At 38.9% G+C, this 18,238-nt stretch overlaps 1 protein-coding gene and 1 pseudogene across 1 annotated transcript; both read left to right on the top strand.

Annotated features, from left to right (window-relative positions):
- The first annotated feature begins 12,823 nt into the window (after positions 1-12,823).
- Positions 12,824-13,636, top strand: LOC145801532 (uncharacterized). The gene has a single exon (XM_082893300.1). The coding sequence runs from the start codon at positions 12,824-12,826 to the stop codon at positions 13,634-13,636; it is 813 nt and encodes a 270-aa protein (XP_082749426.1).
- A 990-nt stretch (positions 13,637-14,626) lies between these two features.
- Positions 14,627-15,610, top strand: LOC145801531 (putative mitochondrial protein AtMg00860 pseudogene; annotated as a pseudogene).
- The last annotated feature ends 2,628 nt before the right edge of the window (positions 15,611-18,238 follow it).

The following is an 18,238-nucleotide window of genomic DNA, read 5'->3' as shown; positions in this document are numbered from 1 at the left end:
ATCAACACACAACCCAAACCCTCTCGTGAGGCATCACAATAAACCGCATAACCCAACCCTCTCTCCGGAATAATCAACACCGGAGCGGTGGTCAATCTAACTTTCAACTCTTGGAACGACTTTTCACAAGTCTCACTCCACACAAACTTGACTCCCTTCCTAGTCAGTCTAGTCAACGGTGACGCTAACCTGGAGAAATCTTTCACAAACCGACGGTAATACCCAGCTAATCCCAGAAAACTGCGGATCTCGAACACACTCTTAGGCTGTGCCCAATCTTGCACTGCCTCAATCTTGGATGTATCAACAGACACCCCTTCTCCGGATACCACGTGGCCTAAGAATTTGACTTCCCTCAGCCAGAACTCACACTTCCCAAACTTGGCATACAGCCTATGAGCTCTAAGTAACTCAAGCACCACTCTCAAGTGTGCCTCGTGCTCCTCCTCAGAAGACGAATAGATAAGGATGTCGTCCACGAAAACAACCACAAATCGGTCTAAGAACTCCCGGAAAATCCGGTTCATCAAGTCCATAAAGACTGCCGGTGCATTGGTAAGCCCAAATGGCATCACCAGAAACTCATAATGGCCATACCGCGTACGGAATGCCGTCTTAGGAATATCTTCCTCCCTGACCCTCAACTGATGGTAACCCGATCTCAAGTCTATCTTAGAGAAACAACGGGAACCCTTCAACTGGTCAAACAAATCATCTATACGGGGCATAGGGTACTTATTTTTAACCGTAGCCCGATTCAACTTCCGGTAGTCTATACACAATCTCAAGGCACCATCTTTCTTTTTAACAAAGAGGGCCGGTGCTCCCCACGGTGAAACACTAGGGCGAACAAAGCCCTTATCTAGCAATTCCTGGAGCTGAACTTTCAACTCAACCAACTCTGCTGGAGCAAAACGGTAAGGTGCCATAGAAATCGGCGCCGTACCAGGCACTAAATCAATAGAGAACTCTATCTCTCGGTGAGGTGGCAAACTAACAAGATCTTCGGGAAAAACATCCGAATACTCACAAACCACCCTCGGCAACACAATCAGTGTCTCATCACACTTACTACTCTCAAAGCTAGCAAGTAGACTACTAAGCTCACTTCGCCCTCGCGAATCATACCCCGGTGGCAAAACACTACCAACCCGGTCTCCCAAGAAATGGAACCACTCCCCGCTCAAGGTACATAACGTGACCCTCTGGCGGTAGCAATCAATAACAGGCCGGTATGACGATAACCAGTCCATACCCAAAATAACATCAAAACCCTTCATGGGCATGACAACAAACGGAAAAGGAAGCCTATAATCGGCGACCTCTATATCACATCCTCTAACACCCTGTTTCAGGATCAACTCACCACCCAAAGGCGATACCACACAAATAGGAGATGCCAACTGTGCTAACTCCAATTCCAAAACAGATGCAAATGCAGCAGATACAAAAGAATGAGATGCACCCGTGTCTATCAACACATTAGCAACTGAGTTGCAAAACAGAAAAGTACCTCTCACTACTGATGGAGCCGGTACTAAATCCTGCGCGGTAACAGCATACACGCGCCCCGTAGGCCCCTGGTCTACCTGCTCACCTCTCGGAGCAAAAGACTGCTGCACAGACTGGGATGACGAAGCTCCCGGATTGGCCCTCGAGGCCTGCACAGACTGAGCTGGCTGAAAACCCTGCGTCTGCCTAGAACCAGACGCTCCCGAAGTGGCACTCAACTGTGGGCAAAACCTCTTCATGTGCCCAGGTTGTCCACACTGATAACAAGTCAAGAGCTGCCCCCTGCCCAAACTCTGACTCGGCGGTCTAGCTGAAGAAGAAGCAGCTTTCTGACTCCCACCCTTCTGCGGGCAAACCGAAACCTTGTGACCCAGCTGGCCACACTTGTAACAAGTGAATTCTCCCTGACTGCCTCTCCCCGAGCCTACACTAGGCACTGGAAAGGTCGATCTAGAGACTGCACCCTGAGACTGCTGAGGGTTATTACCCTTCTGTCTCCTGCCATCACTCTGACTATCCTGGCTCCTCTTGGAGCCTCTCTGACCCTCATCCTCCTCCTGCATCATAAGCTCCATATGAGCTGCAGCGTCCACTAGGTGTCTATACTCTCGGATATAAGACCCACCAACTCTCAACTTGAGGCCCCGCCTCAACTTCCGCTCAAACTCATAGCAACGGCGTTCCTCAGACGCCACCAGTTCAGGTGCAAACCTAGACAGACTGGTAAAAGTAGCCTCAAACTCGGCCACCGACAAGCCCTGCTGATTAAGCCGGCTAAACTGATCTCTCAGCTTCTCCCTTGCTACTGCAGACAAAAACCTCTCCTGAAAAGCATTTATAAACGCCTCCCAAGTACCACCAACACGAGCTTTCTCGTACTTCCACCATTGACCCGCATCTCCCTTCAGCTGGAAGGATGCCAAGGTCACTTTCAGTGCTCCGTCCTCGATGCCAAGCATCTCAAACGTCTTCGTTGTCTGTTCGAGCCATTCATCTGCCTTAAGCGGCTCTTTAGGATCCCCGATAAACTCGTCCGGATTACACCGAAAGAACTCCCTCTTCAAGAAGGAAGGCCCTGTCTCAGCTGCCTGATTCCCAGCTCTAAGAATACCCAAAGCTCCCGCTATCTCTCTGGCCAAGGCACCCATAGCCTGCTGACCTACTGGCTCGGCCACAGTGGCCTGCCCAACCCCCTCCTGTACTGCCGGAATCTCACCAGGTAACGGTACTTCCTGCCTCGCAGGTCTACCACGCCTAGCACCTCTTCCTCGTCCTGACATCCTAATAAAGGCAACACAGAACATTAGCACATTCATAAATGTGCCGAAACTAAACACTCACGTCCTAATACATGGACCACTGTAATTCACTCCACATAAGCACATAAACACATAAGCACTTACGAATTTCATTTCCGGATAATGATAGTCCCGAGACGTTACTAGAGTTCCGGTTAGAAACAGCATTGATCAAGTGCTTTTCCAACAAGACTCCCAGAAACTCAAGGATCCAATCAATATCCCAGAAATTAAATCCCATACCCACATAGTCACATAAACATGTTATCACTTAAGCCCATAGCATATGATACTATATCTAAATCTCTATCAAGCGAGACAAACCCATTGTGATACTAATCACTTCCCACGTACCCAAAGTATTCGAACCCGGTACGCTCTGATACCAAGTTGTAACGCCCTCAAAATAATAACAATAAACCCATCAGATAAGACATGAATTTACATTTAAACTAACCGCATTCCTTTCATTCATTAGAATTCCAAGACATAAATATTACATGTTAACCTCATAACAAAATGCCCTACGGGCTTACAGCTTTCCAAGTTAACACTTGGTTACAACAAAGAGTTCTAACTCGTTTACACATTAAGCCCTTGGCTTGAAATTACATGTAATACATCAAAAGTAAAACGACAAAACTATGCCCGCCACTAGCCTCCCAGCTATGTCCTTGGAGGTGGCATGCTTCCTGCACCTGAAAATGATATTCTCATATAGGGTGAGCCACAGCCCAGTAGAAATACACTAAACCAACCATGGACAATGACTAAAACATTAGCAATTGATAGTTGGTCAACACTGATACAGTCACATAAATAACATATTTATGTCCACGACTTACAAGTCCCAATTACTTTTCATTTTCCTTTTAACAACAGATAAGCATACTAGCTCTATCATCATTTCCACAGATATGTATAAAAACTATATCTCACATTCTCAACAGATATGTATATCAACAATATCCACAGATAAGCATACAAGCTGTATCCACACTTCACAAAGATAAGCATATGAGCTCTATCTTCACTTCTCTAGACAAGCATATGAGCTGTGTCTACGGAGTTCATCCCCTATCTCCTCCCAATACCTATCCGGTTTAGAGGTACATCCCCTATCTTCCCCTAAACCGCGGAGTACATCCCCTATCTCCTCCTCTACACATAACGTATATAAACACATTGGTTCTATATACAATCACACAATACATACAATTAATGTATTCTATCAACTGTCAAGTTCCATGACACATTCCATTGATTAGTTTCCGTTTACTTAATCATCATGCATTGTCTACAACAATCCCGACTATCCTCCACCGATAGCCCAAAGCAGTTATTTCTAAAACAGAAAATAAATGCACAAATGGATATTCAATCAACATTTCTTTTCCTCATTTCTCACCAATTAATTATCCCAATTAATTAAACAATGTAATTAGGCCATTTTCCACAATTACCATTTCAACCCTTAGGTCCCATTTTCATCAATGATTCAACAATCATTCTATTTTTCTATGCCAAACATGCATCTAGGTTTATTATAAAAAAAAAACCCCAACTTTTGTAAAATTACACAAAAGCCCCAAACTTTCACAAATTTACCAAACCAAGCCCAACATCTCAAAATACCAAAATTTAAAGACAAAACCCATAGAGAGGAGTAGGTTATCCCTACCTCAAATTCGGAGTCCCAAAGGAGAAGACGACAAAACCCAACGTGCTCCAAAACTCGAGATTTTCAGATTAAAATGAAGCCCTCGACGATCAACAACTTTTTTGTAAAGGCCAAAGGTGAGCAAATCACTCCTACTAGATCAAAACCTAGAGAGAAGGTAGTATCTAGAGAGAGAGACTCAACAATGGTGTTTTTGGAAAAGTAAGAGAGAGAAGAGAAAGTGAAAAAGTGATTTGAAAAGTCACAATTTCGGGACTTTAACCCAGGTCTCCGCTCGAGCGTAAAACACCCCGCTCGAGCGGCCACTCACAGACTTCCACTCGAGCGGCCAACCTCCCGCTCGAGCGCAGAATGCACTCGCCCAGCACTTTTGCAGAACCAGGCCTCCGCTCGAGCTCCCAACCCTACGCTCGAGCTCACAACACTGCACAACAAGATACTGGATGGATGTATTCCCCGCTCGAGCGCCAACACCTCCGCTTGAGCGGACAGGCCAAAAATCTGGGCAACTAGTTTTGGTTTCTAAACTCAACCAACCTGTAACAAACCCGCTCAACACATCCTATAACTCAAATACAAAGTAAGAAAGGATGTAAACAAGATAATAAACAACTACCAACATCCACGGACACATGTCCGGATCACTATACAACAAGGGTAAACCTGGGATCGCTATAATTAAATTGAACCAAGTATTTTACAAGATTAACCATAAAAGTAAACAAATGCTCCAATTTCAAGTTGACAAGGCACGTTAACCTAACAAACTTCTAAGAATTGTATGAATTCATGCCCTTAGCCAAAACCTCAAAAAAGTTCATATTTTACCAAGTTTGTAACGTTTGAAGAAAAAAAATGGCCAGACAAATAGCTATTGATGATTGGGAATGATTGTTGCAAAATTTTGTCAATGAAACGCATGCTGAATACACTTTTCTCTATTAAACATTTTTACAAGACTGCAATGTCTTCTTACCATAGAGCCTTGAAAAATGTGCAAGGAAAATAGATAAAAAATGCTCAGCAAATTATCGCTAGTTGCACCACATGGAAAGGGCCACTAGATGCATTTTGTACATTATTTAACAATTATGTCATCTGCAAGGTCTGACTATGAAATTTTAGTCCTTATATTCAATAAAGTAAAATAAAAATATTTAAAAATTTCAGCATATTGTTGGCTGTGTTTAATGCCAAAAAATTAATATTTGTTCAAGTAGCCAAAGCAAAACAAACCTTCAACATCCATAGTAATTCTCCCTAAGCAATTAAATGTATAAGCATCCATTGTAAGTTCCTTCCTAAGCAATTTATATATAAGTGTGAAGCATTTTGTATTTACTTCAGTATATCTTTTTTTTTTTTTTTTGAACAAATATTTACTTCAGTATTTCATTAACACTTCAAAGAGATAACAAGTTCAAAGGTCATTATAATCACAAATCATAACTGTTCAGTCAGAAATTAAATTACTCAAAACACTTTAAAAACAATCAATTTTTACGTGAACAACTTAAAACTGAGATTTTCTTGCCAAATAGAGTACAAGTTTCTCGAGTATCACTATCCCTATGATTATCCAGCTTCATCATTTGGATAATCAGCTTGTAGCCACTACATTCCAACACTGCTTTCATCTTAATCCAGACACAATCCGTTCATCATCCATATCTTCACTATTCCATAGTAATCAATCCTAATCTCGAAATGGCCTAAGCTTTCGCACATTCAAATCATTCAGCAGGTCATGAATAACTACTGAATTCATCAATCAAATTCAATATTCAAACATATAAATTGATTTGACCTATAATATTTTAAATGAAACATGTCGTGATTTGTGGCAACATGAAAATAAAAATTACAAATAAAATAGTTCATACTTCAGGTAGTTGTAGAGGAGCTTTAACCATGGTTCATCCTTCAAATAATCCCCCAACACTAAGACTACACGAGCTACTGTACCATCAAAAGATGTAAATTACTGATTTCACCTATGGTTTGGAACTATTACTGATCATTGTGTCAAACTGGACAAACAGAAATCAACAGGCTTGTTAAACATGTAAGCTAACTGTACTGTCAAGCTGCCATAGATGGCCCTTTATTCAATGAAAAAAAAAACATATGTCTAAATATACTTGTACAGATATATCAGCAAGAAAATTGGGAAAATCATGGATCAATCAATCAAAACAACGAGATAAAGAAGAAATTGAAAAATTAAATTGAGAATTGAAATAGAATTGAAATACTAGAATAATTTTTTCAGCAAAACGAACCTCGCTTTTGCTTCAAATCAGGAGACGACTTCTTCGTAGTGAACCACTGAGTATCCAACTTCTCGATCTCTAATCTTCATCAAACCTCAACTCGCTCTACTATTACTCCATCTTCTATCGATTTGTAATACACTAAAAAATCCCCAAATTCATCTACTTAAAATCAACAGTGACTCAATGCTTAACACACATTTCGAGATTAGAGATTTGAAGTAAAATTGCAAGCCAAAGTGACATGAGATTGCTGGAGTCGAAGAGTTCAAGATCTTAAGGAAGTTGAGGACGACTACTTCGATTCTTGCTCAGATCTCAACAGAATAATTTCAATTTCAAAGATTGATATTCACATATACATAGTATATAGAGTTACATATACATGTGTGTTTACCTGAGAAGGAGGAAGGATATTAGCATAGCAGAGGTGCTGATCTGAGAACATCAAAGAGAGAGAGAGAGAGAGAGGAGAGATTGAGAGATTCATACCAGTCTGTGTGTGTGTGTGTGTGTGAGAGAGAGAGAGAGAGAGAGAGAGAGAACGATCAATGTTTGTGAAGGACTAGGGCAAATGTAAGGAAGAGGGGAAAATAAATAAAGGAAAACAAGGAATAAATTGACTATTTGCGACTGCTAATATGGTGGTCGCAAATTATATTGTAGTAAAAAGTCATTTTTCTAGTAGTAGGAGAAACTAGACGAGACAAATTAATGAACTTTCTAATAGGTAATTCTAAATCATGTGTAAGAGAGAAATAGAGAAATTGAGTAAGAGAGATACAGAGAGCACCCATACCTGAAAATAAACAATTAGAGAAATCGAATAATAAGAAGAGCTAATGGAAGAGAACATGTGACACTGAAGGAGAAGGGCGGATGGGCTTGGAGATGCAACGTTGGCAATGACACTGAAGGAGGAGAACGAGCGACGTCGGCGGCGGTGCTAGAAGAGAACACGCTGAAGGAGGACAAGGGGTGCTAAACGAAGAGACCCAACTTGTGTTTTGTTTTGACACAGAGAGAGAGAGAGAGAGAGAGAGAGAGAGAGAGAGATGAGAGAAAACTGATCAACACAACCCAAAAAATTAAAAGAAAAAAAAAAGGGAAAAAAATTTGTAGTCTATTTTTCATTACTGCTCAATATATCAAAAATTTTCCTCCAAAATTAGGGATAAAATAATTTTCTCATTAAAAATATTTAAAATCAAGTTACTCAAAAAAAAAAAAAAAATTAGTGACAAAAATATATTCCTCACTAATAATTTTATAATTTGTGACGATTTTTTTTCTCACCAAAAGTTTCAAAATTTTGGCACCATAAAAAAAAATTAGTGGGAAAAATTTAGGTGACGAAACTTAATTTTTTTCTCACCTAAAAGTAAGTATTTATTGACGGAAATAAATTCTGTCACCTATTATTTTTATTTTTTTATTATACGTGACAAAATTTCGTGGATTATTCTTATTTAGTAACGAAATTTGTTTTCTTCACTAATTTTCTTCACCATACCAAAACAGAGAACAAGAGAAAGAGACACCAGAAAAAGAGCAAAGAGAAATCACGTACCAAATCACCGTGGTTACCAGCAAGGCTACTAGTGGCGGCAACAATCGGTAAGGCTAATAGAGGCAACGACGATGGCAATCGGCATGGTGGAGGAGCAAGAGTTAAGACAAATTAATACCCTATTTTGAGAGAGAGAGAGAGAGAGAGAGAGAGAGAGAGAGAGATGATAAATAGAAAAAGGGTAAAAAAAATTAATTCCCTATTTTTTTTATTGTTGCTTAATATATCAAAAATTTCCCACCAAAATTGGTGACAATATTATTTCCTCACCAAAAGATATCAAAATATTAAAACGTTTTGGTGACGAAAATATATTCCTCACAAATAATTTTATAATTAGTGACAAATTTTTTTCTTACCAAAAGTCCCAAAATTTTGGCGCCACCCAAAAAAATTAGCAGAAAAATTTTTGGTGACGAAACTTAACTTTTCCTCACTTAAAATGAAGTATTTATTGACGAAAATAAATTTTGTCACCTATCATTTTTATTTTTTTATTATATGTGAAAAAATTTATAAATTCCTCATGAATTATTTTTCTTTAGTGACGAATTTTATTTTCTTCACTAGTTTTCGTCACCATAGGTTACTTTTGTTGCAGTGTTTAGACAACTAATTAGTTTGATTAATAATAATATTAAGTCAATTAACAGTGATTATTAAATTATCGAATTATAATGTTAATAGCATCATGGTTGATACCAATATTAGATTCCTTTAAATAAAATTATTTATCTTTCCGTGATAAAATTTTTTGTATCTAAATACAGTTGTGGAAACTAAATGAGTTAAACAAAAAATAACTAAGTCAATAACAAAATAGTAGGGAGCAAAATATATAGTGACTAGGTTATATATATTCATTGATTTTTATTTTTGTACAAAAAAAAAATGAAATCATAATTTATTTTTGGGCAGAGAAATTCGGCCCTGCTGAGCAAGCATGCCAAAGCTTGCTTACTGCCACACTCCAAAGCCTACACTCATAGATGGCAATTCCAAGCCTCTCTGTCAAGGCAACCATGGCATGCAAACATGCTGTAAGCTTCTCTTGTAGATGATAGGTCCTAAGCTAAAATACAAATAAAGTAAAAATAATAATAATAATAATAATAATAATAATAAAAATAATAAAATTGCTCCTCAAACTCCTATAACTAGGAGCACTATTCAGCCTTCCATTACATATATGTAACTGAGCAAAAGAAAGAGAAAGAGAGGGAGAGAAAGCAAGAGGGAAAGGAGAGAAGAGAGGAGAAGAAAGGCTCAACACTTGGGATTTTTTTTACTTCATTGAGGTAAAAATACTCAACCCCTGTCCTCCCTTAGATGTTTTTCTTAACTAAATCTATACATTAAAAATATGCAAGAGTGTGTATTGATAATACACAAATGCTCAATGCATGTTACATTTGGATAGAATGATAATCTTATGATTATGTGATTTATGTCTTTCTTGCAAGTATGGATAGATGGTTTAGCTACTGATTTTGCTCCTTATGTGTTCAAACATTCTCCATTGTTGAATTAATCTTGCGTGCTTATGAATTTGTGTTTACTCTTCATAAATATTATTTTCTGTTACCACCAATGAAAGTAAATATGAAGGATTAGAGTTTCATTTGAGAATAATAGTAAGAAACATTTTTTTTAAGTCTTGCATGTGATTCGTGGTGAATACAAAGTGTGTTTTTCACAAACTAATGAACTTCCAGCAAAACTGATTTTTAATCCGTTTGAATAAACCCTAAACAAACTCATGAGGACACTTTCATAAAATCTGAAACTACTGGAGTTAGTTCAATATGTTTTCATGGTGCTAGAATATTGAAGAAAATTATTTGACAACGTTTCATGGCCTAGATATATTTTTAACTTCATCGCTGTTTGGAGGCAACAACAATGCTGATTTTACCAGGTCACTGTTTATTCCATAGAATGAATTTTCAAGTGATTCAAATGGGAAAAGTTAGATTTTTAAGTTACCTTTCAAATGCCGCTGGTTTCATAATTTTTTATTAAGCATTGAGAGAGAAATGCCAAAATTTCCAAAATGTGATAGAATCTGTTTAGTTTTCTTATAAAAATTATTTGATCATCTTCCACTGGTTTTCAGTCTTCACACTTCTCTGGAATATGTTCTAAACTCAAATATTTAGCAAGCCGTTCTGACCATGCCTCCTTTCGATCGTTTAAGGCCCATTTTTATTTTTCAAACATAGAAAATGTAACTCACTGTCCTAGAAAACCAGTTTTCTTTCAAAATTTATTTCTCTATTTGAAAATCATTTTTAGCCCTGGTATTCTTCTCAAAATATTTTCCTAACTCGATGAACTAGCACCGGTTAAAATATTATAATGGTTGAACTTCGTTTGGTATAGGTTTCATATTTTTTTTGTCTGACCATACAGTCCTGAAAGAGAAAGTGTGCGAATTCTTAAGAAATTTTGTGACAATTCCTAAGACATTCTATCGCATTTATTTTGGTTGCCATATGTGATTATGTTGTGCTATATAAACATTATGTCACTGTGGTTTTCAAACTAAAACTCGCACATGCATAAAAATGTGAATTCGACGAAATAAAGAAACACGAAATTGAACTGATGATACATTAAAAATTTAAAAGTGATGGGGTGAGCTCTGTTTAGAAGCTTGCACCAGTGAGTTGTGAACCCTAACATGGCACGGGAAGGTATTTCGGCTCTTATCAGTGTAGGCAATATAAGGTTGGTGGTGCGGGTGTCACAACATAGACCGTTCCCTTGAGGCAGACCGTCATGTCATGACTCAGGTACGTAACCCTGGTGCGTGGGCATGATTGGTAGTTACAACAAGTAATATTTGAATATTTGACCAAGGGGGAGTCAGAATTGCCCGTGGCCATTGCTTAGCAGTTGAGTGGAAATAATGCTCCGCGGGGAGTTAGTTAAACTTATTTGATAAACTAAATCTATGAGAATTCAAAAGGAAAAATGGCCATTTTCGTTATGATAAAATACTGCTTCCGTTTGTCATTGTTTTTTTTATATTATTTATCTACTGTTATTATTTCAACTGATGGCTTTCCTGTTATGCTTTTTAAATACTACATGTTATTCTGTTACTGCGCATTATTCATTAATTGTGAGTATTATTATCAGGGTGGGTATTTTCGGGTTATAGTATATTATTGAGCTCGTCGCTTATTGGCATTCTCATTGCCCTGGTGTTTTATGCCAGGTACCGAAGAAAATGAAGGAAACATCGAGGCCTTGCAAAGTGACATTCAGCCTTAGTTAGCTTGAAGAGTCCCCATGTTCCACGAACCATTTTCTAAGTTTCCTAGTTTTTCTCTAGTTTTCTTTTATATTTGTGTTATTTTTATTTTATTTTTTGTACTGAGACTAAGATTTAAGTTTTATTAGAATTGTAATTTGAAAACTTTCAATTTCTGGGTTGTTAATTAATGGATGTTAGTGATATTGGTGGCAACATTGATTTTAAGTTTTAAATCTTGTTATGATGTCTTTGCGAATGGAAGCATTGAAGGGAGGATGACAAATACATGGGACCTGTAAGAGTTGTCCAGGAATTTGCAGGGGCCATGTATGAGGTCGACCCTTTACCACCAGCCTTAGCCGACAATTACACCAACCTCTTCCACCAATGGGACATTTTCTTAGTAGCCCCACCGGCCGGAAAGATCATCCTTACGGATGGGATGGTGGACTTCCACAACCCACTCACTTACGAAGAGGTCCCTATGAGGATTCTAAGCCAGCACGTGGGATTGGAAGGACCTAGGTTGTTAGTCTGTTGGAGGTGCTACGGACTTTTCGATGAGAGTTGGGAGTATGCCTGGCAGGAGCATCAACACTATTCGTGGCTCTTCAATTAAGAGGGATTGAAGAGGGGTAGGATAGGTTGCTTAACAATTTTGTTGCGATTTCATTGTAAAGGCCTAGTCTTACAAATATTAGTAATGGGGTAAAAGAGTCCCCTCGATTATGTAGAAAAATGCAAAAAAAAATTATTATTATTTTTTTCTTTTCTTCTCCTTTTTTTTTTATGAATGTACTGATCTTTTATTTTCATCAATGAAATCCTAGTATTTAAAAGTTTGTGTGTTGGACTATTTTACTTGCATTTTATCTATAAAAATAAATAAATAATATATATATATACACAATAATAAATAAATAAATAAAGGGTGTAACAATAATATCCTTCGTACAGAAAATGGCAGAAAGAACTAGGGCAAATGGATCCAATGACAACAATAACAACAACAACAACAATAACAACAACAACAATAACAACAACAACAGTGACATCATGAATTTCGTTCAGGAAATTACTAATGAACTAAGAAACCAACCCAGGCGTGAAAACAACAAAGCATAATTAATAGCGAAATTTCAAAAACTCAAGCCCCAAAATTTTTTCAAACAACCCAATCCCTACACAGCTGAGGCATGGATAAGGCAAGTTAAGAAAATACTGGAGATGCTAGAGATTCAGAACGAGCAGGACCAAGTGTCCCTCACTTCATTTCTCTTCGATGGGGAGGCCGATTTCTTGTGGACAATGATTACGGAAAGCGGTCAAGTGGCAGAACTATCTTGGAGACAGTTCGAGGAGTTGTTTATGGAAAAGTACTTCCCACACGCAATAAGGCATGAAATGATCCAAGAATTTCTCCAACTGAAACAAAGGGGCATGACTGTGACACAGTATGCCAATCGGTTTGAGGCCCTTTCTCGCCATGCCATAGCTATAGTGCCAAACGAAAAAGACAAAGTAAGGCGCTTTGAGTGGGGACTTGATTCGGGAATCCGAGACAAGTTGGTTTCAGTGCAGCTACCTTCGTACGCACAAGTAGTAGATAGGGCTCTTACACAAGAAAGAGAGAAGATGGACACTGCAAGGACCCAACGTCAGCAGTTTGGAGCCAACCAGCAGAAAAGTGAAGGACCCTTAAGGAACAATAGGACCCCCGCCACTTCGGTACCTTATGCTAGGGGGCCACAACAACAGCAAGGGTACAATCATGAGCAGCGTAATGGGGAAAGGACTAGAAGGTGCTATGAGTGTGGCCAAGAAGGTCACTTCAGGAACAACTGCCCTCAAAGGTCAGGCTACTATATCAATCAAGGAGGAGCTACTCAACGAAACAAATGCGCGCCAACCCAGGGAACACGAGCTGTGCAAAATTCCCAATCCGGCAGAGGTCAGCCGCTATCTAATTGGAATGTAGGACAATCGAGAACTCAACAACCAGGAGATGCCAATGCAAGGAAACCTTGGGTGCCAAATTAGGGTGCCATTGGGAGAGTCTTTACACTCCAAAAAGGAGAAGACAATGGAAATCCTTCAGTGATTCAAGGTATACTCATCCTTATGAACTCTTGTGTACAAGTCTTGTTTGATTCTGGAGCATCACACTCTTTTATATCTGCTACATGTGTTACAACTTTGGGATTAGAACCTGAACGATTAGAAAACCTATGAGCGTAGCTTCACCGCTAGGAGGTCAAACTCGAGTAGATCTCGTATGCAAATCATGTGAACTAGGAGTCTCCAATTTGCGTTTAACGTGCGACCTACGAGTTATGAAAATGTCAGAATTTGACGTTATCCTAGGAATGGACTGGTTATCAGCCCATAGAGCCACCATTGATTGCTATCGAAAGACAGTGACTGCTTACTCTCAGGACGGAACGCGATTCCAATTTAAGGGGGATAGGCAAGATTTTTTATCATCGACACTTCAAAAAGTCAAAGTGGCACGATCACCAAGCTGGATGGCTAGCCAGCTTAGTTCTGAAAGATAAAGATCGTATGAAACTAGGGCTGCCTCATGCGGTGTGTGAGTATGCTGATGTATTCCCAAAGGAATTACCAGGACTACCCCTAAAGTGAGCAATAGACTTTACCATTGAATTACAACCTGGTACATCACCGATCTTAATGGCACCACATTGTATGGCACCAGCTGAATTGAGAGAATTAAGATAGTTGCAAGAATTATTGGACAAGGAATTTATAAGGCCAAGCACATCCCCGTGGGAAGCACCAGCCTTATTTGCTAAGAAGAAAGATGGGACACTTAGGTTGTGCATTGATTATCGACAACTCAATAGAGTCACCATTAAGAATCGATATCCACTACCTAGGATTGATGACCTTTCGATCAACTTAGAAGGGTAAAGTATTTCTCAAAGATAGACCCCAGGTCTGGGTATCACCAGTTACGTGTTCGGGAAGAAGATATTCTTAAGACTGCATTTCGAACCCGAATTCGTAGTGATGCCATTTGGCCTAACCAATGCACCAGACGTGTTCATGAGCTTAATGAATAAAATATTCACGCCTTACTTAGATCAATTTGTGGTAGTTTTCATAGATGATATTTTGGTGTATTCCAAGTCTAAAGGAGACCATGAGCAACACTTGAAAATAGTAATTCAAACTTTGAGAGAGAACCAACTGTATGCTAAGGCTAGTAAATGTGAGTTCTGGATAGAGGAAGTAAAGTTTTTGGGTCACGTGATGTCTGAAAAGGGAATATCAGTAGACCCAACTAAAGTAGAAACAGTGACAGAATGGAAGCAACCTAAGAACACATTTGAGATTCGTAGTTTCTTAGGATTGGCTGGTTACTATCGAAGATTCATTCAAGACTTCTCAAAATTGGCCAAACCAATGACACGATTGACTCAAAAGGGGGTAAAGTTTGAATGGAACGAGTCTTGTGAAAATTCATTCCAAGAACTCAAGAAAAGATTGACAAGTGCCCTTATTCTCATAGCACCAGAACGTGACGTTGGGTACAATGTGTATTGTGATGCTTCCAAAAAAGGTCTGGCGTGCATATTGATGCAAAATGGCAAGGTGGTGGCATATGGATCAAGGCAATTAAAGAACCATGAGAAGAATTATCCCACTCATGACTTGGAGTTAGCAGCTATAGTTCACGCAGTCAAAATTTGGAGGCACTACCTGTATGGTGAAAAGTTTGAGATATTCACTGATCACAAAAGCTTGAAGTATTTGTTCACCCAAAAGGACCTGAACATGCGTTAGAGACGTTGGATGGAGTATCTAGAGGATTATGAATTTACCCTTTCCTATCAGCCCGGCAAGGCTAACGTGGTGGCAGATGTGCTAAGTCGCAAGAATAAAGGGATTGTTGCTAGTTTAGCACTTAGAGAATGGAGTATGGTTGGAACGCTCAATGAATTTGGGGTACAAATGGAGGTTCAAGATGAAAAGGCTTACATTGGTGCTTAGATTACTACGTCTAAAATTTTGCGTAAGATATTAGAATCACAAAAGTATGATTAGGAGGTAGCATTCATCAAGGCATGAATGGAATCTAATGAAACCATGCCTAGTTGGGAAATTCACACAAATGGGAGTTTGAGATATCAAGGTCGAATGTTCGTGCCAAGCGACGACTTACTAAGGGAAAAGTTACTTAAGGAATTCCACCATTCAGTATTCGCAATACATCTAGGAAGAACTAAGATGTACCAAGACTTAAAACGCCAATATTTGTGGGGCAGAATGAAAAGGGATGTAGCAAAGTTTATGTTTCAGTGCTTGATATGTCAACAAGTAAAGGTTGAACACTAAAGGCCGGCAGGGACACTCAGAGTGGAAATGGGAACACATAACCATGGATTTCGTAACAGGTTTGCCTCGGTCACCACAGGGACATGACAGCGTGTGGGTAGTGGTGGATCGACTAACTAAGACTGCCCAATTCTTACCGGTCGGGTCGTTAGATACGTTAGATTCGCTTAGTAGATTGTTTATCAAAGAAGTGATCAGATTACACGAAGTACCAGTTAGCATCGTGTCTGACCGTGATCCTCGATTCACTTCGCAATTTTGGCAGAGTTTGTAGAAAACAATAGGAACAAACCTATGCTTTAGCACGGTACTTCACCTACAAATAGATGGGCAGTCTGAAAGGATAATACAAACCTTGGAGGATATGCTTCGAGCTTGCGTCATGGATTTTAAGGGAAGTTGGGAGAAACACCTACCTCTCGTTGAGTTCGCTTACAACAATAGTTTCCAAGCCAGTATTGAAATGGCACCGTATGAAGCACTTTATGGACGACCTTGTCGATCACTAGTCTATTGGACTGAAGTAAGAAAAGCAACCTTGTTAGGACCAGACTTGGTTCAGGAGACCACTGAGAAGATAAAACTGATCAAACAATGGCTAACCACAGCCTAAAGTCGACAAAAGAGCTATGTGGATCAAAGGAGATGACCCTTAACATTTGAGGTAAAGGATCATGTTTTTCTCAAAGTTCAACCTCGTTGAGGTACTACACGATTTGGGAAGAAAGGAAAACTTGCACCTCGTTATGTGGAACCCTTTGAAATTCTGAGCAAGATAAGAGAGGTGGTATACCGTTTAGCACTACCACCACAGCTCACAGCGGTGCACAATGTTTTTCACATCTCAATGTTACGAAAAATATGAGCCATACCTTTCCCAGGTTATCAACTAGGGAGAGATTGATCTCAATGAAGATGCAAGCTTTGAGGAAAGGCCTATAAAGATTATGGATCGAAGAGAAAAGAACTTAAGAGGAAAAGTAATCCACTTGGTACGAGTGTTGTGGCAGCATCGAGGAGTGGAGGAGTCTACTTGGGAAAGAGATGATGCAATACGAGCCAATTACTCTTAGTTGTTTGAAGATAAAGGTATGCGTTAAAATTTCGAGGGCGAAATTATTTAAGGGGGATAGGTTGCAAGAACCTGAATTTTTAGACAACTAATTAGTTTGATTAATAATAATATTAAGTCAATTAACAGTGATTATTAAATTATCGAATTATAATGTTAATAGCATCATGGTTGATACCAATATTAGATTCGTTTTAATAAAATTATTTATCTTTCTGTGATAAAAATTTTTGTACCTAAATACAGTTGTGGAAACTAAATGAATTAAACAAATAATAACTAAGTTAGTAAGAGAATAGTAGGGAGCAAAATATCTAGTGACTAGGTTATATATATTCATTGATTTTTATTTTTGTCCAAAAAAAAAAAAAAACAAAATTAGAATTTATTTTTGGGTAAAGAAATTCGGCCCTACTGAGCAAGCATGCCAATGTACGCCAAAGCTTTCTTACTGCCACACTCCAAAGCCTACACTTATAGATGGCAATTCCAAGCCTCTCTGTCAAGGCAGCCATGGCATGCAAACATGCTATAAGCTTCTCTTATAGATGATAGTTCCTAAGCTAAAATAGAAATAAAGTAAAATAATAATAATAATAAAATAGCTCCTCAAACTCCTATAACTAGGAGCACTATTCAGCCTTTCATTACGTACACGTAACTGAGCAAAAGAAAGAGAAAGAGAGGGAGAGAAAGCAAGAGGGAAAGGAGAGAAGAGATGAGAAGAAAGGCCCAACACTTGGGATTTTTTTTACTTCATTGAGGTACAAATACTCAACCCCTATCCTCCCTTAGATGTTTTTCTTAACTAAATCTATACATTAAAAATATGCAAGAGTGTGTATTGATAATACACAAATGCTCAATGCATGTTACATTTGGATAGAATGATAATCTTATGATTATGTTATTTATATCCTTCTTGCAAGTTGTAGCACGCCCGCGAGGGACCCCCGCTACAGTTCGGACTCGATTTGTGTCACGGTTCTTAATCTGAACCAAAGAGTCCAAATCCGGCAAATCGTTTTGAGAAACAGATTTTTTGAAAAAAAGTGCCAAACATGGACTGCTTTGCTAGATACAGAGTCGCCACCTAAATATATTTTTTTAAAGGGGGAATTTAGGAAACCCTGACTCGGTGCCAAAGGCCACGCGTCCGTCATCACCAAAGTTGCCTCGGTTCGGGAGCTAGGGTACGATTGGGGAAGGTC

This window comes from Camellia sinensis, chromosome 10, assembly GCF_055761805.1.
Source record: "Camellia sinensis isolate YWXY chromosome 10, ASM5576180v1, whole genome shotgun sequence".
Classification (NCBI taxonomy): domain Eukaryota; kingdom Viridiplantae; phylum Streptophyta; class Magnoliopsida; order Ericales; family Theaceae; genus Camellia; species Camellia sinensis.
Note: the sequence above shows the minus strand (reverse complement) of the source record. Positions and strands in the feature narration are given on the sequence as shown.